A 23,752-nucleotide genomic window follows, 5' to 3' on the forward strand; every position below is an offset into this window, starting at 1 on the left:
TGGTTGCTTAAACAGACAAGGGAGAACTTGATTGCCTCTTTTGTGTCAGGATGCAAGGTATCTACAGGAATGAGTCACTTTATCTCGAGTGTGCCTATCTGCTATGCACCTGGCAGGCACACAAACATCTAAAAGAACTAGATAAATTCCTGGAGGATAGGTCCATCAATGGCTATTGACCGAAATGGGCAGGGATGATGTCCCAGCCCCCTAGCTAGAAGCTGGGAGTGGGTGACAGGAGATGTATCATTTGATAATTACCTGTTCTTTTCATTCCCTCTGAAGCACCTGACATTGGCCACTGTTAGAAGACAGGATACTGGCTTAAATGGAGCTTTGGTCTGGCCCAGTATGGCCGTTCTTATGACTACTTGAGTCAGAAAGGTGTGGCTCAGTACAAGTAGTCATTCAAATCCTCAGTGGCTTTTCTGATATTTTACCACCTAGAGAGAGAACGTGTGTGAGGTAATATCTTTTATTGGAACAATTTCTGTTGGTGAGAGAGACAAACTTTCAAGCTTACACATTAACTTTTGTGCTATTAGAATAATAAAAATCCAACCAGGAATGCACTGGATATGAAGAATGATTAGCTACTCTTGCAATAACTGAGCTGCTTAGAAAGTCAAACAGATGATTTGTAACGCTTGGAAATACATAAAAGGTCAAATTATTTTAGTTCAAAGGCTGCCTAAGTAGGTAAGACTGTGCATTTCGTTCATTTTATGATCTTGCTGGTGTTCCTGTGTATTGAACATTTCACAGCTCACTCATCTAGAGCAGTATTTCCCAAACTTGGGATGCTGCTTGTTTAGGGAAAGCCCTGGCGGGCCGGGCCGGTTTGTGTACCTGCCGCGTCCACAGGTTTGGCCGATCATGGCTCCCACTGGCCGCAGTTCGCTGCTCAAGGCCAATGGGGGCTGCTGGAAGTGGTGTGGGCCGCAGGACATACTGGCCACCGTTTCCCGCAGCTCCCATTGGCCCGGAGCAGTGAACCGCGGCCAGTGGGAGCCGTGATCGGATGTGGCAGGTAAACAAGCCGGCCCAGCCCCCCAGGGGCTTTCCCTACACAAGCGGCATCCCAAATTTGGAAAACACTGATCTAGAGCGATGGCAGCCTCAGTGGCATGTGTCTTCAGTGTGCTCTTGTCTGAAGTCTGAAAAGCAGATGTATAGAGTTCTGTTTATGCCAGGGTCGGCAACCTTTCAGAAGCGGTGTGCCGAGTCTTCATTTATTCACTCTAATTTAAGGTTTTGCGTGCCAGTAATACATTTTAATGTTTTTAGAAGGTCTCTTTCTATAAGTCTATAATATATAACTAAACTATTGTTGTATGTAAAGTAAATAAGGTATTTAAAATGTTTAAGAAGCTTCATTTAAAATTAAGTTAAAATGCAGAGCCCCCCGACTGGTGGCCAGAACCCGGGCAGTGTGAGTGCCACTGAAAATCAGCTTGCGTGCCGCCTTCGGCACCAGTGCCATAGGTTGCCTACCCCTAGTTTACGGGTTAGCAAATCCCTAATCTCTTGATGCTGCAATAAGATTAGATGCTGGATTTGGGAGGACTGTTCAACTAGCTTAGCAGCTCTCTTCAAGGAGGTTACATCTAGCTAGCCCCTTTCAGTGGAGCTTTGTAGAGGCATAGTCATGAAGGAGAAGGAGTTACACTGGCCATCTTTCTTTTCCTGCTTTGGAGCCCAGATCTAAATAGAGTTTCTGGAGGTAAAGAGGAACTGAAAGACCTTTAAAACTGATTGGGATACTTATACCATCAGTCGGTATAAGTATCCCTTGAGGAAATTATTTGGACCCCTAAGTACAAACTACTAATCATGGTCCTGTGACTGCTAAGCTAGGTACATTACTCCTCCAGTATGGCTCCATGGAGATAGTCCAATCAGAGAACAAGAATAGTTGCTAGGCAGTAACCACTTCTTAAATTATCATTACTGTTAAGTCTCCTAGCACTGATGCTGGCATTTATGTTCTTTGCTTGTCAAATTACAATAAATACCTTCTAGAAGACCCATATCAAAGCCTATTGATAACCTCTCCCTGTAACTGTGCATGCTGTGTTGTCCTTACTGGAATTTTGATACCTGAACTGCATGGTGCATGTTCTGAATTGATACATAGCATTCTGTTGTGTATTTGATATAAAAATACCCATTCTGATATCTATATAGTAATTATAGATATTTATATTGTGTAAGGATTTTTCCCCTTGTGTTAAATATCTTTTTCATTAACTTCAGTCTCAGAAATATGCCTCTCTGTTTTCTTTATTTTTAGGAATGAGATTTCAGGATGTAGAACTGAGATCCCCCCAACCCGTGCTCCCAAGATACGGACATAGTTTGCTTGAAGAAGCAAGGGCTGAGATAAGAAATTTGTATGATATTTGTATTTCTTAATTTTCTATTCATTCATTCATTCATGCCCGTCACCCCAACCGGGGTATGGGCCGCCAACAACAGATCTCCATAGTCTTCTATCCTGGGCCATTCGCTCTAGCTGGTTCCAGGTATAGCCCATTTTTTTGCTATCAACCTGAAGGTCGCGTCGCCAGGTATTTCTTGGGCGGCCTCTTTTCCGCTTGCCTTGGGGGTTCCACTGCAGTGCCTGTCTGGTGATGTTGGTTGGCTGCTTGCGTAGTGTATGTCCTATCCAGCCCCACCTTCTCCTTCTAATTTCTTCCTCTGCTGGGAGTTGATGGGTCCTCTCCAAGAGGTGGATGTTACTGATGGTGTCTGGCCAGCGGATCTGGAGAATCCTTCTGAGGCAGCTATTAATGAAGGTCTGGATCTTCCTGGTGGTTGTTTTGGTTGTCCTCCAGGTTTCAGCTCCATACAGTAAGACTGATTTCACGTTGGAGTTGAACAGTCGAATCTTTATTGCCAAAGACAGCTCTCTGGAGCTCCAGATGTTCTTGAGCTGTAAGAAGGCTGCTCTTGCCTTATCAATCCTTACTTTGATGTCTGTGTCTTTAATTTTCTATAATATACAATTATTAGTATATATGATATTATTGAGAAAAAACACATTTTGCAACCATCAAGGTGTTTTACAGAGCTTCCACTACAACAAAAAATGGGGCCTTATGATCTGGCATTGATTGTATTGGCATCAGCAACGCTTCACTAGAGATTTAGAAATGGAAAGTATAAGGATCCCTTATCAAATTGCATCGGGCAGAGAAATTTAATACAGTAAAATGTTTGTACTCTAGTTGGAATTTGGTCAGGTTTTAACACCTTTACTCGTGCAAAATTTGCCTTGGAATCTTTTTATGACTCTTAGTGGCCAGAACATTGGTTTTTATGTTTCATTCAAAAACCAGCACGTCTTGCAAGCACAGTGCGCCTTATCCCCGTGCTAGGCTATTGGGGTTAAGACTGACAGAAGGAAGAAAGTTACCTATGAAATTATTATTACCAACACACTTCTTGAAGCACCTGGGTTTTATTCTAGAGATCTCCCATCGAAGTGGTGACCTAACTTAGATGTTGCTTAACTGATGAAGTATGAAGATTCATAGTCCAAGCGAGTGGGCCAGTTTCTGTACTGTGTGTCTTGGAAGGTGCAGCCTAGGGAATGGAGGTGGCAAAGCTGGCTTTAAGGGTATGTCTACGCAGCAAAGAAAAACCTGCAACTGGCCCATGCCAGCAGACTTGGACTGTGGTGCAGTTTCGTTGCTGTGTAGACTTCTGGGCTCGGGGAGTCTCCACCTCGCCAGCCATGGATGTCTAGTTGCTCTGTAAACATACTGTGAGTCATCTTTGCATTTCCTAGGTTCCAGGCTCCTTTTCAATTCAATGTGGCGTGCACTCTAAGTTAGACTTGGAGCACAGAGAACCTCTGGTACATCCGTGCTCTGAGGGCTGTGTTATCCAAGGGTGGGGGCGGGGGAGGGGAAACGTAGCAAAAGTAGTTAATTTTTAACTTAAAGTTACAGAACTCTGTTATATAATTTCTCTGCCTTAAAACTTATCAGTAGCTATTCTAGTTTTCTGAGATCTTACCTCTTGGCGTGAATGGTGAGCATAGTTTTCTCAAGATGCAACATATACTTTTTCTAGAGTTAATAGCAACTGTATCTAACGTACAAAAAACTGTATAGTGGAAGATACTATTACTAAAGACATACAGGGTAGCTACACATAGTACTACCTATGTAATTGCAATGTGAAAAAATATGAGGTTACTTTGCCAAGAAACATTCCAAATCTGGACGTTTGTCTACTACGATGATTCTCAAAGTTACTAATACACCATTTTTTGATTAATATGATGTGCTGATCTGCTCATCTTTCAGGGCAAACCCAGATCTGGGTGGAACTCACCTGAAATATCACTTCATCAGAATAAATTCCACTGCTTGTAAAAGTTAGTAATTTTGATGCAGATTGCCTAAATTGCACTATACACCACCTCATAATCCAAAAGAAAAGGTTAAAAATGGCGTTCCCTGTTTTAGTCCATTGAGGATTTGTTAATCTTCTTATGCCTGGAGGTGAAGTTTTCCTGCCCCCAAACCTTCTGGCAACAGAAAATTAAGAACAGGACACACTTAATATGCCATGTAAATAAATCAGATGTGATATGACATAGTAGCTTGTTCATGCTAAACAAACTAACTTAATTTAAGCCATCTAATGTATGTGGTTTTAAAGATGTTATGAAGGGTTTAGCTATTGTAATTGAAAATGTTGCTAATATTTGATCATCTAATTTTTTTGGACTATTTGCATCCCCCTACATGAACTACGTATGCGCTGATAATCTTCATGATAAATAAAATTCTAGAAGTTTAAGTTAGCACCTTTGTTCAAATGGGTGAGGAGATTTGATCCAGGAATGTAACTTCACACAGGATACTTTTTTCTGCTTTCCTTTCAGTGTCTAATTTTTATCTTTTTCTTATTTAAAAACAAAAACAAAAACCTCTAAACACAAGCTGCTTTGTTAACTTGTAGGGAAAACGTGATTGAGTCACAAAAGGGACAGATTGAAGAATTGGAGCACGCTGGAGAGGTACTAAGGAGTCAGATAAGGAAGAAGGAAAAAGAGTTTGAAGAATCTGTTCTGCAACTGAAAGAGCAACAAGCAACAGGGCAAAGGTATTCTGAAAAATGGAAGCTTCCATATCACAAAGCCATAATGCCTTCCATATGTATTAGGGTGAAGCATTAGAAAGTTATGTCCTAATTCATATATCCTCCATATTTCTCAAAACAGTACAGGACATTTAGATAATGATTCTAGAAACAAATGAAGTTTGTTGTGCTTATTTCTTTTTGTGGTAATGCTGAGTACTAAGGCATTCAAGTAAAGCCTTATCCTGCCTGACCCTGGTCAGTTAGTATGCTGAGGATAGGTCCTGGCCCTAAATTTACACACAGGGTGAGATGTAGGAACAGGCAACCATCTGGGGTGCTGGGCTTGGGATGCTATTTTTGTTGTTAGAGACAAAGGGGAAAACAGAATGCTTGAAGTAAAATATTTTACAGATCCTAGCTTGTAATTTATCATCTTATGTGACGGGGATAAATCATGCATGCCAATCGTGAATCAAAATTGTGAAATGGCTGCAAATGCAATAAAAAAATTAGGTATTCAAAAGTTTAATAAATGGAGAGAGGGGGCACCAAAGATGCTCTTTGGCTGGGGAGCCATTTGTTTTAGGGCAGTGGTCCCCAACCTTTTTCGTCTGGCAGGCGCCGGACGACGAGCCACCAAGGTCCGTGGCCGGCAGATGAGCATCCGCCGAAATGCCGCCCAGAAGCGACAACATCTATTGACGTTGCTGCCGAAATGCCGCTGAAAATCAGTGGCATTTCGGCGGTGACGCCTCTGGATGACGCTGCTTCTTGGCGGCATTTTGGTGGATGCTTGTCTGCTGGACAGTACGCGGGTGCACATAGATGCCCCGGCGAGTTCCGCATTGGGGACCACTGTTTTAGGGCCAGCCCTGTTCACGCATATGATGATCTCAGTCAAATGAACATGAAGCTGTTAAATGCAATAAAATGATGGCCTGCACAGATGTTTGAATGAATATAGCAGAACGCCCTTTGTAGGTATGCAGGGGAAGAAACTGAAGACTGTTGTATTCTTTCCTCTTCTTGCTACCTCTCATTTTTTCCCCCGACTTCTCTTTTTGTTTTTATTCCTATATGTTTCTCCTTCCACTTTCCCTAATTCCTAATTTTTCTTATCTTTCCCTTTCCTCTTTTATCCTCATCATCTGTCCTCCTTTTTTTCCCTGTTATTCTCCATCCTCAAAACTTTCTTTTCTCCTTTGCATTATTTTTTCTCACAACATTTTTGTTTTCTAATTTCCCTTATTCTCATCCAGTTCTACTTCTGTGCTTATTTTTTTATCTTCTTCCTGACTTTCCTAATGACTTACATCTCTCTTGTTTTGTTTAAACTTAATCTTTTGACTTTTTAGAACTGAATTGACGCAAGAAATCTCTCTGCCAGCTCTGGGCTGAAAGTAGTAGTAATGTATCTTTTTAAGAGTTAGACAGGACAAATCTGTTGAGTGACCTGATCTTGTTAAAACTACACTCAACAGCACTTTGCTCTCCTTATGTCTTCCTCCTCAATCTTAACTCACCCCCATTATCTATTGCCACTTTTCATTAGAGTTTAATTTAGGGCTCACTATTCTTTTCCATGCAGGCAAAAATCTAGTTGACTTCAATGGAAGTTTGTGCAGACTTAATATTGGCAAATCAGGCCCTTAATTATACCATACATCGTTCTGGGCAGGGACCTTGGCTTATGTGTCTGTACACATCAGTAGCGCTACATATTTAATACATGTTGATGTTGAATTATTTAGCATATCATAATTGATCTCAGTCTAAAACATCTTTCTTTTAAAACATAACATGAATAGTTTAAAAGGGTATTCGCAATACTTCCACTTACATAATACATACAGATTTTTTTCTATGTATTTTACCTTAACTTTAGAGATTCTAAATACATGCAATTTGTAATAGTACTGTAAATCTATAGTTATTTACATTAATAAAATGACTGTGCAGGTACCAATAACAATATTATATCTAGGTTTTCCATTCCTGCCTGCGTAAACTTAGGTTTGAAATTCTGGAAGTATTTCCTAGATATCTGATTCCTTGTTCAAAACCGGGCCCTGAAATGTTAGAAATCTATATACGAGTACTTCCTGACATTTATGGCACATAATCTTTACAGAAAATATTATTGAAATTCCTTGCAGTTGTGTAATTGACCAGTTTGGTTTGTCATCAACTTGACACAAACTTTTAGTCATCCCAAGCCTGTAACTGGTATGAAATAGGAACCAAAGCACCCTTTTATTAAAATCATGGTTTTTTTTCCTGTTGTAATGGCCCCTAAAATACTTAGATGTGATTTTTGCATATGTTCCACATAATCTTTTGTTAGCAAAACTCTTGTGTCCTTGCAACCTATGTGTCTGTGGTTTTTAAACCAAATTCAATATAAAAAGTAAACAATATAATGCATGTAATTTGCCTATTTCTAAAGGAGGTCTTACAGTAAATATAATAGTTCACTGTGAAATCACATGCACATGGATATTAAAAAGTAGAAAATTAAGTGTCCAATAAAACATATTAGAATTGTTACAAAATGTGTTAATAGTTAGACTTCACTATGTCCATGTAACGGTAGGATGGGAGAAATAGCTAAAGGAATGCTAACCTAGTCAGCACAACAGTATGGAATAGTCACTTCTGTTCCATAATTTCTAAATTGATCCCTAAATTTAAATGGTTTATGCAGTGCTCTCTATGTACATATTATGAAGGATGAATTGCAAGGATCCAGTAGCCTCAGTTCTGTCCTTTCCCGATTTGGTTATGGGTGCACATACCTTCACTCATCATCCTTGGAGTTTAGTTTGTCTTTCTCTCTCAGGAGCCCTACAGCTGTCATCTGACATGCTAATATAGGAGGATAGTCTCATTCTGCACCATGATCCACCTGACAGCTTGAATTATAGGACGTAAATTAAGTCTGGTCTTCTCTCCTCTCAGAAAGTTTAGAAAATACTATTGCAATACAGAAGGCTGTTGATATTAAAGTGCTGCTATCAGAAATAGTGGTGGTTTGGGCAGCTGGCAATGTCTCCTTGTTCTGCTTCCAGATCAAGTATTTTGGAATTTTATTATACCTAAAGTCCCCGCCTTGTCTTAAATTAGCATACATTTGGCTACCGTCTGGGTGTATTAGTTTCTAAAAGGCAGCTCAGGAATTAATGCAAGGAAGTCCTATGACCTTTGTTATACAGGAAGTCAGATTAGATGATCACTGTGGTCTCTTCTGGCCCTTTAATCTATAAATCTGTCTTTAGAAACCTGGTGATTGTGCGATTCCTGAAGGGCCCGATGAGTGTGCTTCCAACAGTCTTTGAACCTGTCCCATCATGGGATCTCAGCTTCGTGTTCACAACATTTAAAGATACTTTGAGCCTTTAGGAAAAACAACTTTTACAACTTTATGGTTAAAAAAGCATTTGTTATTGCAAGGCACTTGTAAAAAGTAAGTGAGCTACAGAATGTGGTGACTGATCTTTCCTTCAATGAATATCATGAAGATAAGATCATTGCATGTACGTATTCCAGGCTCTTACCCAGTGTGGTAACTGAGTGTGACCTTAATCACACTATTAACTTCCTGGCCTTCTTGACAAACACTCATTTTCTTCCTCGAGAAACTCAGTGCCACATTTTAGATGTAAAGCAGACTCTTTTTATGTTGATTAGACTTGGAATTTTAAGAAGTCGGCTAAACATCTTGTGACTTTGAAAGTGCAATACAAGAGAACTAACAGATTCCAACCCATGCTATAGCTTCTTCATGACATTCTACAATTATCCTGGTGCAGTACAAGAATAGGCTGGACATAGGACCAGAAGTATAGCAAGGGGTTTGGCTAGTGTGTTCATAGTCCAGAAATTCTGGCTTGCACAGCAGCATGTAGACTTCAGTGTCAAAGCTAGTGTAAGTCAGAGCAGCCCTGTGGAATGCTCTAAATTGTACTGGGGACCACCCCAATCCCCAGAGCAGCCTGAAATCCAAGAATCGCAAAGGTGGCTTAAAGCCACTTTGACCTCCCCGTTCCACCCCATCCTGGACTTAGATTTTCTATGCTGCACTTCAAGACAGGCACAGCACAGAACATAGACTAGTGTCTGTCCAAGTGGGTTAGACCAGGGGTTCTCAAACTGGGGTTTGGGACCCCTCAGGGGGGTCACGAGGTTATTACATGGGGGTCATGAGCTGTCAGCCTCCAGCCCAAAGCTCACTTTGCCTCCAGCATTTATAATAGTGTTAAATATATTAAAAAGTGATTTTAATTTATAAGGGGGGTCACACGGAGGCTTGCTAAATGAAAGGGGTCATCAGTACAAAAGTTTGAGACCACTGGGTTAAACTATGCACTGAGGTGACTATTGTGGCACTCACTGGTATAGCTGCAGATATTGTGTTTCTTATAATTTCCATTAGAAGTTTTGTTTTGCTTTTTAAATGGGGCATTATACTTTGAGAAACATGGCACATAGGTTATCAGACTGATGAAATTTTTTAAACATAACATTTAATTTAATTTAGTTTGGTTGGTTTTAATTTAGAGATGGGCAAAACATAATTACCTCATGGTTCGATGATTTCTACAGAGCATAGTGCTCAAGCCAAAATGCTTTAATTCTGAACAATTACATTTTTGCAAGCAGCTAGTCCTTCAAGTAACTTAATTGCTCTTGGTACTTTCCAAAAACATATTTTGAAGCAGCTCAGAAGCACACTTGTGAAACAGATACTTGACAATGCCCTTCATCTGTCAGTGTAGAAAAATATGTATTTTGTATATATAATAGCATTTTTTCTGCAACAGAACTTCAGGATCAGGCCTATTGAACACACACATTTAGGAGTATAGTACATTAAATTCTCTTGATTACAGCGTTTGCATTGTAGCAGTTCTATTCCCAGATTAGAAGGACCAAACATGGTAGACCTAATATAGCATTGGGGATTCAGTAGAACTACACATGAGTAAAACTTTGCCAAATCAGACCCAGTGCAAACATAAACTTGTACTCACATTTCCATCTGACTTCTCACACCTGTCTTCTCAGGCTCACACTTGTTTGTGTGTCTGCAGATCAGGGATTTGCTGATTGTTGGTTAGGCATTTAATTAGCCACGCACACATCCAAAATCCCTATTTCTACATGCAAATAGTTAGTAGGACTGAAAGCAGGAATGTAAATGTGCACACAAAGATGCATGTTGTCCTGATTTCTGTGTGTATGGTTCTAAATTGAAATGGTTAATATATAATTTGATATGTGAATTGAAATAGTTCTAGTTTCTCTTGTATCAACATCTGATAATGACAGTAATGTGATACTTAGAGTAAATGGTTGCTTTTTTTTTCTCTTTTATTTGACCACCATTAAAAGAAATAAGAAGTACAAAACAAAAACCCTATTAGAAGTGTTACAGACATGACTTAAGCCACTATATAGTTTTGTCATTTCAAATGTGTAGAAATGACAAAAGTATACACTGTGATGATGTTATATATTTTACTTCCATCATTAAGATTAAGTTGAATAAATTTCTGGGGCATTGATGGGAGACTGATCCTGTTCTATTGAAAAATATTGGCTGATTCTCTTATTTCTCTTTTTTTACCTCTGAATAGAGAGGGAAGAGGTCCTGAAAGTTGTTTTCTGCTTGAACATGGGCTAACAATATGGAAAGAGTTAAGAGCTGCTTGCTTAGCTGATATGGCAATAGGCGCTATCTTCAAGAAATATCCATTGACTGCTGTCTCAGTGTTACAGTTGATAGTTTGCAGATCTCAGTGACATTAATGTAACTACAATGGAGCTATTCCTGATTTAATTTCACTGGTGTACTTGATATGCAAATGAGGAGAAAAAAGTAAGCCCATAATAGTAAATGAACTCTTCTTATTCTCACCTGGAACTTTTTTGGGGAGGCGGAGGAGGGCAAGTTATTTTGGGCCACATTTTGGCTATAAAGCAGCATTAATATGTGCTCATATTCTGCTTCATATTAGACTTATGATCCCTTTGCATAAACTATTTCTGCTCAGACACAGAATAATTGGAATGAGGTACTGTGCTTTGTCCAGGTGACCACTTAAGTATATGTACATACACTATTCGTAGGGACCATGTCAGTTTCTCCCTGACCATTGTCTCTTCAGCTGCTCTGTGATGTCAGTTGTGGAAGACCAGAGGAGTCATCTCTCCATGGTTTTATAGGAGAAGCAAAATAGGAAAGGCAGCTTCTGCCATGTGTTTCCACCACTGCCAGCAGGCTTTCAGGTGTGCACCTCTGTGCATGATCAGCCAGAACATAGCCATTTTATAGGAGTAATGTGAAAATGATGTATGTCTGAGAGGAAAAACTTGATGCCCTTGCCTTTGTAAATATTTGAGAAAATATTTATTAAAATCCATACATTGCTTAAAAATAAGTGTCATTTACTTTCAGTAGCTAGCAACTATATGTAGTTAGATATTGTCAGAATTGTCATAACTAAACTCAATTCTAATAAACATCTATTTTTCCTGATTTTGAAGGGTTGGTGTGGTAATAAGCATTGGCAAAATCATTCAAATCAAATACTCTTTGTCACTGTTGAAGATAATGGTTAATTTTGATTGTCCAGAGCCATTGGAGTTACATCTGCACATCATAAATCTCACTATCATCTGCTCCTTTTGTTTACTTTAAAAAAACAAAAACTCCTATAAAAAGTGTTTGAAGGGATCAGTGCTGTTTGTGTGAAACAAGATTAATAAAAATGTGCCACTACATTAGCTTTTAAATAGCTAGTAAGAGACAATGCTGCTGTCTATATGCACCACAACTTTAATTTATATAGATAACATGTTTTGGACACATGATTATTTTAGCATTTTCTTAGGGTTGTTTCTTTGGGAAGATCTCAGGTTTATGAGCTTGTTTATCTTTTGTGTAAGGACAGTTTACTGGGCAATACCAAAACACAATGAACTTTTGATATTTTTAAGAATAAGTATTTCAAGTCCTCAGCTGGTTTACAGATGTGTAAGCTTTGTAGTCCATTTTCTGTTTCCAGCATGGCATTGTGACAATTTTTCTGATAGTCTGTGATAGATAAAAGAGGAGAAATTATACATTTCAGGCACTATTGCTATAGTCTCATTTTTATATCACTTTATTTTGTATTTGTAGAAAGCAGTTCAGGGCTTTCTCTTTGTTTGGCTTGAAATATATGCAAAAAATAATGAACTCATCTTTAGCTGTTCAAGGTAAAAGTTTTTTGGAAACATTTTTTTAGGTCTGTGATAACCTTTAACAAGCTTTTCCTATTAAATAATGCATTCTCAATTAAATCTCAGCGGGGGAAATATATAAAAGAATTGCAGGCATATAGAGTTTCTGCATAGATGTTAAGCATTTTTATATAGTTAAAGACACATCTGCAGCTGATTTGAATGCTGGACTTAGGGTATTATCTGTGTAAAATGCTAAGTCACTTTTCTTGGAAATATTTAAAAAGTTTAAGCTCCGAGAGGAAATTCCAATAAGTAGTAATCCTATGACCACATACTTTTAAAGAAAGTGGATAGATTGCAAAACAAATGATCCTTCTGCTTTAAGCATAGGATTGCTCCATGCACTGCAGTATATCTTTAGTTTTGATATTGTCAAGAAACATGTCCAAATAATGATTGATACTTACATGTCATCTTCCAGTAAAACGTGGAATTACTTAAAATCTATAATGCAGATTTTAAAAGAAGGAATTAAGTTGGCTATTACATGCTAAACCTTCCCCCCAAGTGAGCTGTGGAAGTAAGAAGCCATGAAAAACTGATTTGCAAGGGGTCTTAAATTTTCAAGGCAAAACTAATAAGAAGACTGTTGTTGTACCTTAAATCTCACTGAGTTTATTTTTTATACAATTTTGAAGGTTAAACATTCGGGACAATGTGGAAATGATAAAGCTCCACAAACAACTGATGGAGAAAAGCAATGCTCTCGCAGCAATGGAAGGGAAATTTCTTCAGCTTCAAGAGGTAACTAACTCACAATCAGTAACATTCCATTCTCACTTAATATGACAACACTGAACACTTGAGAAAAGATTGTATAAAATATTACACACATGCTGCCTGAAATTTACAGTGTTTCCAGTGTTAAAGTTGTTTTGCAGATGGGTCCAGCAGGCCCTACAGTTCTCACTTGTATGCGGTGAGCTTGTCTGTGGGAGTGCAGGGGTTTGGTGTGGTCCAATTTTTGTTATACAGGTGAACTGCAGATTTCCAGCTGTCTCGGGTAATGACTGAAATCTTTCTAAAACAGGGTTTCATAAAACAAATGTTGGTTTCAGTGTGAATTTGAAATATGGGGCTGGAGTTGAGTGTTGGTAAAACAGAAATGTGGCTGTTCAGAATTCTGAGGATTGGCTTTTACTTGTGTCTATAATATAAGGGAAACCATTTATAAGGACCAGTTTAAATCACACGAAGCATAATTTTCTGTAAAATAACCACCAGAAGTCAGGCTGTTTGCTGCATGGTGGACTCCGTACGTGGTCATGTATACCCATGCAGGGCCCTATGCTGGTCCAGGGAGAAGTGGGACAATGGCAGTGAGGCAGCTAACGATTTCCCCTCTGTGCTGTTTGGACCCTTCAGGCAATGAACCTGTGTGGCTAGAGGGGGTCCCCCTCCTTAAAATGTAGCAGTACCAGATGTATGTGTTATTTATAAGGTGTATAGTTTGGGGCTATTGTTTCTCACATCTGACAGGGGTGTCATTTAATTCACAGCAAGTGAAACATTGTTCAAATCCTTTGGCTTTTTCTGATGTTAAACCTTTCTTTCAAATTCTTATACGCAATTGATTTTCTGTTTATGCATGTGCAAACTTCCTTCACAGTTGCAAACTGAAATAGTGATCCAACAAATAGTAAGTTTCTAAGCCAGAAAACTTACTGAAATAAGAATGACACATTTTTAAAACTTCAGGCCAAAGAAACCCTTCATGGACAGTTGCAGTGCTAACAGTGCAGAATAAAGGATCAGTAAATACAGAATAAATAACAAACAACTGAAATAGAGGGCTATAATAGAGGGTTCATATAGGTGTCATTAAACCTGAAGAGCAAAGCTCAAGTATTTGCTACGGTTAGAGAACCCTGAGATAAAGTTATCATCCTGAAAAAAGTGAATAAGACACACACAGTTTTAGTGATAATTATGAAATGTAACTAATCATAGAAAACAGCACAGAATTTCTAATTTGAATAGCAAACCAACACAACATTGATAATGTAGCACCATTCAGTAGTGATGTGTTTTTCAGAAGTATGATACTTGTTTTCATAAATAGTGAAATTAATTACTATGTACTTTCAATTTCCACCAGTTGAAATGCAAATACTATCTGCCCATTTTTCCTTTTAATCTGGACCAGCACAATTACTGTGCAACCAGGGGATAAAAACTGGAGATCCTACTCTAGCAAATGGCCTGAAATATGTCCATGTTATCATACACGTATAGAGAAAGTGTTTTAATATAGTGACAATCATCATCATGTGGGCCGTCTGGATGAAAGAATCATGCAGTCTGCTTAGAAATGCTGAAGGGCCCAGAAACTCTCTTCTGATTATTTATTTACTATCCCTTATGCGAATATTAAAAAAATGATATTTTGGATTTCATGAACCATAGAGCGATACTTGCTAAATTATTATTGTATGTTTCCAATTTTAATTCTAAGGAGTTAATTCTGCTCTCACTTACTCCAGGGCAACTATTGATTGCACAGATGTAATTGAGATCTGATTTGATTCTGTGGCCTGATTCTATGGGGTACTTTTACCATAGTGTAATGCCATTAATCTCAATTAAGTTACTCCTGACTTACAGCAGTGTAAGTGCAATCAAAATCAAGCCCTTGATCTTTTCATGTGCAGGCATGTTCCGCAAAGGATAAAGTGCCAGACACCAGTGAAATCCAAAAAACTAGAAATCACCAACCCAGTTACCAGCTTGAGACAGGGTGTAAAATGAGAACATACAAGGGCCAAGCTCAAAGCCCCTCTGCCACAGAGAGTACGGGAGGGGAGGAGGAGAACCCACTATAAGAGATGCTGAAAGAATAGTCAGAGTTGTAGAAGGAGAACGAGGAGAAGACTGTATCTTGAAAGACCAGTGAAGATAAAGGGTGAAATCCTGACCTCATTGAAGTCAATAGCAAAACTCTCATGGACTTTAATGGGACCAAGTTTTCACCCAAGATGTAAAGAGCAGGATCGACAGTATGAATGAAAAAGAACAGAGAGATTTTGGAAGATGAGGCTAGCCTACAGCCCCTAGGTTGTCTGAGAGTGAGTTCTTCGAAATTCTAGTGAATGACATTTCATTAAAGTTTAAAAAGATCGGAAGCCAGATTAGAAGGGATCTGAGGCAGACTAGGACAAGAGAAAATCAGTGCATTGATTGTAGACTGTATGTTTAGTGATTTGAGATATGAAGAGAAGGAGAAAGATGGGGTGGGACATGGAAATGCAGGTAATAGGATAATGAGAGGTTGAGAAGTAGGGCCAGGGAGGGGTTGAATAGAAGGGTAATGTAAGTAAGGAAGTCGGAAGGGAAGAGATTAGAGATGGAGGACATCAAGGCTGATGACTGGGGAGGAGTTTGAGGAGAAGGGAAATGAGTGGAAAGAGAAGGTGGGATAAAGAGTTCTCAGCAGATTTTGACAGGTTTTTTTTCTCTTTAAAGAAGGTAACAAATAATGTGCAGAGATAAAAGATGGGGAAGAAGCCAGGGGAGTGTGACAGATATGACAATATCCTGCAATAGCCTGGTTTAACCTTTTGGAATTAATTTTAGGAGTTAATCATATTAAAAATGCTAATACTTATTTGTTATTAACTTATTTAATGTAAACCCTAGGATGTGTTGTGCACTTGAATGGACTCTTTGAAACAATGTGCTACACAAATTAGGGGGATTTATAGGAAATACTTGGGAGGAGGGGGAATGCAAATGACCCACCCTGGGATCCATTCTTTTGAAGCCGCACGGTGGACAGAAACCTATTGTCTGTCCAATTATCTATTCATGGTCACTTCAAAGACCCAAACTGAAGATAGGAGGGGGCTCAGATAAATGAGCAGGTTTTTTCTGAGCTGAAGCTGTGATGAACTTGTAATCACAGGAAAAAACCTCGTGTGGGGTTTGATTGACTAATCACCACCCAGAGCCCTTGTTGGTATTAGAGATGATCTTTGGTAAGCTTATTGACATGGGTGTAGATTGTTTGATTGTTTTTAGTATGTTTTGTCTGTAATGCTCTTACCTTAAGAATAAACATACCGGTACATGCTTAGAAAGTACTGTGGTAACATCTAACTGTTGACAATTACACTGTCTACTATCTTTGAGGAGAAAGCAAAGCAGGTCTGTCTGCCTGTTTTTAGGGAGGCCAGAATATAGTTAGGAAACTGTTCCCCCACCCCGATCAGAAGGTGGAGAGACATGTGACTCCCCCCAAGAAAGGCAATGACTGTGGTGCTGGAAGCCTAAAGTGGGTGCACTCACTGGACTATAGAGGAATACAGGTGCAGTTGCTCATAACTGGCTTAAGAAAGGTGTCAAAGGCTACAAATAAGTGATGAGGGCTATGGATAATATACTTAATTTGTTCTGAAGTTTCTCTGGTATAAGAGTGTCTGCCATATTTGATGTTTTACATAAGGTTTATATTATGGACAAATGGGAGGTAAAAGATCAAGTGGATGACTTTTTTTTTCTTAAGTCATTTTTGAGAGTAGTCATTCTGCACGTAGACTTCTCAGAAAAGACAACAAAATTGCACAGAGTTTTCTATCACTTTCTGTCTTAAAATCCTGAAAATATTACATGACATAGAATTGTGGAAAACATGAAAACTAACTTCTCCCATGCAAAACCATCCATAAAAGACTCCTATATTTATATAATTACATGTTGGGTTTAGAGAATGTTAAATAGCAGACTGACCAGTAACAAAACAACCTAACAGCCATATTTGTCTGAATGTGATTTACAGTGAAATTCTTTATAATGAATCAGTGTTACTAAAACACTGGGAAATATGAGGGGTATAATCATCAGTAATATGCTGGAAATGAGGTTCTACCAGCATCTTGCACTAATATTAAGGATGGTTAAAGTATCTACATTTAATCCAACAAAGTAGGTTCAATTTTAAAAGAAATTGTAAGCCTTTCATTAAATTATTATTTCCAAGGAAATGTATCTGACTGAATTGTGAATATAAATCAAATGAATATCTAAAACTATGGGTTAGCAGAGCTGTCAAGTTCTGCGATTAGCATAGCTGTGGTCAGCCTTAACTTTTGCTTGTTATTGCAGTGTTTTTGGTCAGCACATCTAACCACTATAACCACAGCAAAATGTTTTAGTTGCTTTAACAGATGTAGTTTTGGTCCTTCTCAGAACAACTAACTGTAAGATGTTAATGTTGAGGAGAGGAAAAACTACCACCTTTCTGTTGGCCATGTGTGCTGACACTGATCTTTCAGTTCCTACAGGGGGTCAAACTTAGTTCAAGAGTGCCTCCTGTTGGCTGAGTTGAAAATGTGTATTATGTGCTGTTTTGCTGGATCAGCTACTATTTGAATATATACATATTTATAACTCAGGAATTATTTCATCATTGTGTTGTTATTGGAAGTTAACCTTTTCTTTTTTTCTTCTCCATTCCTTTTTATAGAGTCAAAGGAACCTTAAGGCCAGCCATGATGCTTTAATGGCAAACGGGAATGAACTCAATCTGCAGCTTAAAGAACAGCGTTTGAAGTGCCTCCATCTTGAGAAAGAATTACAGTCGATGACTTTTTCAAAACAAAGGATAGAAGAGGTGAGATTCCATATGGCTCAGGCATTGATCTGCATTCAAATCTAATTCTGGAAATATTTAGTGAGAAAATTGTATTTTCAATTAAAGAGATTACCTAAATGTTGCTCTGCAAATCACTGCTTATTGACTTTTTGGTTAAGAGAAAAGTATAGTATAGATTTAACTTCTGACTCCCTATGTCTAGAAATTAGATCCTGTACTTGCTGCTTGTTCAAATAGGATATTTACATACTTGACCTCTGTTTTTCTGCATACATTTGAACTTTCATGTTGACATTAGGCTGACTTCATTTATTGTTGAAAATTTGGTTATTTTAATATATTTTAATTTTATTTTAATACAGCCATAGTACATATTTTCTTGATTGATTTTTTACTGAGACTCCTTTGCACCACATTTTTGAATCACAGCAAGTTTGAACATCTACCTAAAATCTTTTTAAATGATTTTTTCAAATAACAGATGACTGTCCTTTCCACCTGGAAGCTCAAATCAATTACTTTTTCTGTTCCTGAGCTCCATTAGCCAGAAGAATGGAAGTGCCACAGTCAGCGTTGATCCAGATTTAGGGCCCATTCCTTAATCCCTTAGTAGTTCCATTGACTGTGCAAGAGAAGGAGTTTGCAGGATCATAGCTGAGGTTCTTCCATTGTATATCTTGCTACATTTAGTTATGCCTAAAGGTTGGCTCATTATGAATTTATTGTTATACTGACAGAGCTTAAGCTTAAAGAAACTCATCCCATATCTAATAATCTCTAAATTGTTATAATATACTTGGGAAAGTTCTTAATTTTTTTAAATGTATAATGGCTTTAAAATTCTTATCTCCCTTCAATGGACATTTTGAAAGCAAGCAGTCAATAATATCTGTTTTTGTTTGGCTGATTCAAAACAAAATTAACTATACAGAAGCCACTAACTAGCTAACACCATTCCTAGAACAGTACTAAGATCATCACAATTGTTAGTGCCGAAAACAAATCTTTTTGGCATAAACCACAATGTAATTAGATGCTGTTATTAAACACAGACCAGACTTGTTAATTTCATCTCCATAAACAACATGAAAAAATTGTTGTCCAAGTGGAGATATATTTGTGGGGAAAAATATTATTATTATTATTATTTTTATGCTTCTAAGAGACTATTACATACAATGCTGAATTAAAAAAATAAAAGCATGTTTGACAGTGTCTACAGATATTTGCTAATCACCTTTATAACTTCTTGTTTTTATTTTCTCCTGTGCTGTGCATTACATGTAGTTTTCTTCTTCATTTTAGTTGCAGGATAGAATTAATGACCTAGAAAAGGAGAGGGATCTTTTAAAGGAAAATTATGATAAACTATATAACAGGTAAATTATAAATGATTTTTTTAATGTCACTTGACTCCCTTTCTTGTTTCCTAGCTCCTCTTTTTATATATATAGACTTAACTATTTCTCACTCCAGTTCCTAGGGATTCTCTTATCCATAAGTGTACGTGGAAACTTATGCTGCCATGCCTGTGTTGCATCTATTTTGTTGACAAAGAAAGGGCTTGAGCCTCCAGGACTGTCAAGATGTTCAGGAGTAGGTGTGAATTTACATTAGAAACAGTGTAAGTGGCTGCTTTTTGAATTATAAGGAATCCATGTATCTCTGGACGTAGGATTCTGCAGATTAAATTTATTTTCTTGGATGATATTTTCTTGAATTACTCCTCCCATGCAGTAGAGGTGAAGTGAGGCTAATGTTTGTGACAGTTTTGGTGACATTTTCTAATTGTGTTTATTTTAATAGCAACTGTTTCCTTTATCCTGGTTCTACTTGAAGCTTATGTGAATGCTCTTGGAGATAATAGCCTGTGTAAATCCTGTCAGCAGTGTTTAAAATCACATAAATAAAATATTAAAATGCTAAATCTTCAGAACATGAAGCTTGATAAGGTGCAACTCAGTCTCTAATACAGAATAGAAAATTGAAATAGTCAATTTACAAAAGTTTAATGAGAAAAAAGTGATGTTTAAATAAACTTTTCATGAATTGAAGGCAACAGTCTTTCTTCTAATAGAAGGAGAACATGACCTTTTCTGTCCAGGTGGAACAATTAAAATAATCAGGGACATGTAAAGTTAATTTGTTTCCTGGGGAAGTAGCCAGAATGCTAGAAGTCTTTTTCTTTTTGCCCCCTCTCACCTCCACCCCCAAATGACTTGTGTTTTGAACTTGTATTTTGCAGTTTATCAACTTGGCAACTCTTAAAGGACCTCTGGGAAGTAAATACAATAACATCTGATATTATTTGCTGAGTTGTTATATTTGTTACCTTCCTGCTAAAAAACAAACAAAAAATGTAAATAGGGGAAAGCATTTGAGAACCGATTGTTTTTAAGGATTGTTTTAAGACTAAGTGGGTAATGACAGCTCTCTACGTGAAGAAGCTTTTATATATGGAAAGAATGGTTTTGTCATTTGTCTGTTGCTGAGGTTTGATGTTGTGGATTCCTCTGGCTTTTGAATAGTGAATTAATATTTCTTATTACACCATAATTTCTCCTTTTCAATTATGCAAAGAAATAACTTGGTAAAGCAAAGCTTGTAATCTTATTTGAAGTTATCTCTTGCTTTGCAAGATTAAGTGAGGCAACTAAAAATAACAGATCCTTAAAATAAACTGATAAATTAAAACATTACTTAACCATATCCCAGTAAACTGAAACTTCCAGTTAACTGCCACATGGTTATTCCTCCCTCCCTCAGATAACCCCTCTGTTCATCCATAACTTCATTTATCCAGTTGATTCCACTGTCCCTTCAAATATAAAGGATTATATTGTAGAGAGAAAGCCAGTGAAGACAGGTAAATCTCCAGTGTAAATAAACTGGAAACAAATTGATTGTTCTATACTTTTTGTTCCGTAGTGCCAGTGTTGTTACACATATGGATTGTGCCTATATTTACTGTTGCTGCTAGCAGTGGACATACCAGTGGACGTGCCAAAGGGTTGATATCATGATGTAGGAGCTAGAAAATAACAGACTCAACCCCTGCGTTCCTTACCCTATGCCTTATTCACAGAAACATCCTTTGAAATCAGTGGGAGTTTTGCTGAAGCCAGGACTGCAGGCTTTGGCCCCAAGACTTTACAGAGAGCAAATATGAGTTTTAGAGAGACAAGGTGGGTGAGGTAATATCTTTTATTGGACCAACTTCTGAGAGAGACAAGCTTTCTAGCTTCTGAAGAAGAACTCTGCATAAACTTGAAAACGTAGAAGTTGGTCCAATAAAAGATACTACCTTGCCCACCTTCTCTTTCTAATATCCTGGGACCAACATGGCTACCACAACCCTGCGTACACAAGTATGAGTTTGTCAGTGAAGTCTTATTATTTAGGCAACATCCAAGAAAACCAGTTGCATGAATAACAGGGTTGTAGGGATTGTTTTCATAGGCTCTTGTAATGCAGATCTGGTCATGCACACAATCCATGCAAAGGAAATGGTTTCAGATGTGGCTTACCATTTATAGTTACCCAGATGGCTCCAAGTGTGGTGCAATATAGTAATTTCAAAAGAAATCCCACATAATTTCAAATGGAATGTAACCCTAAATTTAGAGGGGAAGATAGCTATGGACTGAATTCAGACTAACTTACACATATTAACATTAGCGTTATGTGGGCTTGGAAAGGACTGACTTCAAAATTTGTTCTTAATTTAAATAATCCAAATTCTGATATTACTGGCAGAACAACTGTTGGTGATCTTTGTGCCGGTATGAAGGGCATTGGAGCATAGCATTTTTGACAACTGAAATAATGTGGACCTGTATTTTGTTATGTAGCAATTAAACAGCTGTAGTAATCGTGAATGTAGATGGAAACCTACATAGTAGCATACTCACAAGAACTTGCAATTTCTTCTTCTTCAGATGAGTGAAGATTAAGAACATATGACCTTTTTTGTTTAAGATTTAACCAGTTATAATTTATGCTGAAGTAATCCATTCTTCACATTAGTCATTCAATCAAAACATGAATAATGTAAGTCTACGTGTTTCCCAAAATTGCTGGTACCATGGATTCAAAGAAACCTCTTCAAAACTATAGTAATGGAGGGAGAAGTACACATTATTATTTATTTATATTACCGTAACACTTAAAGGTCCTAACCAAAATCAGTACTCCATTGTAAAAGGCACTCTGCAAACACAGAATCAGACAGGAAACACTTCAGGACAGGGACTATCTAAATAGACCAGACAGATTAGTGGTGGGAGCAGAATGAGAGGTGGAAGTAACTTGTTCAGAATCACAAAGCAAGTTAGTGTCAGAACCAGAACTAGAGCTCAAGTCTTCTGACTGTCCACTAGCCCAGTGTTTCTCAACCTTTTTGATACCAGGGACTGGCTTTTTGCTTTCCTAAACTCTCCCAGGGAAATCTCAGGGACCAACAAGGAGGCTGCCACGGACTGGCGCCAGTCCATGGACTGGTAGTTGAGAAACACTGAATAACTAGGCCACACTGCCTCTCAAATACATTTCTTTGTAGAATATGTTAATTGCATTGAAAATTAACAAATGGTGAACATTTAACTTTTCACTTATTGCATTCCGGGAAAACATGAGATGTTCCTAAGTATCTTGGAATTATTTTAGTCAGCTAAAAAGTAGGGTCAAGATTTCATGTTACAATAATTCTTACTTCAATTCCTTATGCAAATCCTGATCCTGATTCATTAGATGTAAATTCACTTTTACTTTGTCACAGCCAATCCATTGAGACATACAATTTCCATTTCTATTTAGGTGTGGAAAGCAGAGCTGTGTGGGTTTGGGGGTTTTTTGCTTGTAGTTTTTGTTGCATACCTATTCCAGTTGGAATCAGCTTCTCCAAATCAGATTCATGAGGAGCTGCCTCATATATTACTGAAGTTAAAGCACAGTTTCAGATTATTCACAAAAATGCAGAACATTTCTTGCAATTTGCACTTTGGTGAATAAGCTGGATTATGACTTGCTGAAGCCCAGGAGAACATTTTTAAGCCAATGAGTGCATTGTTAAATAATGATATGAACAGCACAAAGTAGCATTCATCTTGTTAACTATGCAAAAACACATTGTGCATATATCTTTACATATTCTATCCTAACTGTGAATCATTTCATATGTTTACTCTTTCTTCAAACGGAATAATTTTTTGTGATGGTTTCAGAAATTCTAATTCTGTGTCCCATCCCTATACAGGTTTTCAGTTTAGAACCAAATAATGTGTTATGACAAAAATAGCTATTCTTATCCCCTTGACTTTTTTTAGTAGGACACAAGACTACTTTGTGTAAGTGCCTCTTAATCAGAATCATTTTACAGTATGAGAACTGTTGTCACTTTATAGTCAATGTTTCTTTGAACAGGCAACAGGGCTTTAGACTCTCTATGCTTTGCAGATGTTAAGAGATCAGGTGGGTAATCACAGGTCTCTACATTAAGAGGTTTTGTATGCGGAAAGAATGGTTTTGTCAGTTGTCTGTTGCTGAGGTTTGGAGTTGTGGATTCCCCTGGAATATGCATCTGAATTCCTTTTCTAGTCCCACAAATGCTGCACACTGCCAACTTTTCTGACTTTGGAGCTCTAAATTAAGGCCAGTTCCTTTGCTCATCCCACAAACTCTTTCATGTTCTTTAACCGCAGCCTGAGAAAGGCGCCTTGGTTTCAACAGCAGCAGACCAGCATATGTTTACTTAATTCCTAAAACATGATGACAGTA

The 23,752-nt window shown here is 37.9% G+C and overlaps 1 protein-coding gene across 6 annotated transcripts in view; it reads left to right on the top strand.

Moving 5' to 3' along the window:
- RPGRIP1L (RPGRIP1 like) overlaps positions 1-23,752 on the top strand; it is a 128,784-nt gene that overhangs the window by 15,354 nt on the left and 89,678 nt on the right. For 5 of the 6 annotated variants that reach the window (XR_005588759.1, XR_005588760.1, XM_039502931.1 and 2 more), the window contains exons 5-9: positions 2,294-2,393; positions 4,978-5,121; positions 13,026-13,131; positions 17,849-17,995; positions 19,283-19,356. Coding sequence is in view for 4 of the 6 variants with exons in the window: in XM_039502931.1 (XP_039358865.1) it covers positions 2,294-2,393; positions 4,978-5,121; positions 13,026-13,131; positions 17,849-17,995; positions 19,283-19,356 (571 nt within the window). In the remaining 2 variants the exon portion in view is untranslated. Of the gene's footprint in view, positions 1-2,293; positions 2,394-4,977; positions 5,122-13,025; positions 13,132-17,848; positions 17,996-19,282; positions 19,357-19,453; positions 19,536-23,752 lie in introns of those variants that run through there. The other variant, XM_039502934.1, reaches the window with a different exon arrangement.

Source organism: Mauremys reevesii, linkage group 16 (genome assembly GCF_016161935.1).
Source record: "Mauremys reevesii isolate NIE-2019 linkage group 16, ASM1616193v1, whole genome shotgun sequence".
NCBI classification, from domain to species: domain Eukaryota; kingdom Metazoa; phylum Chordata; order Testudines; family Geoemydidae; genus Mauremys; species Mauremys reevesii.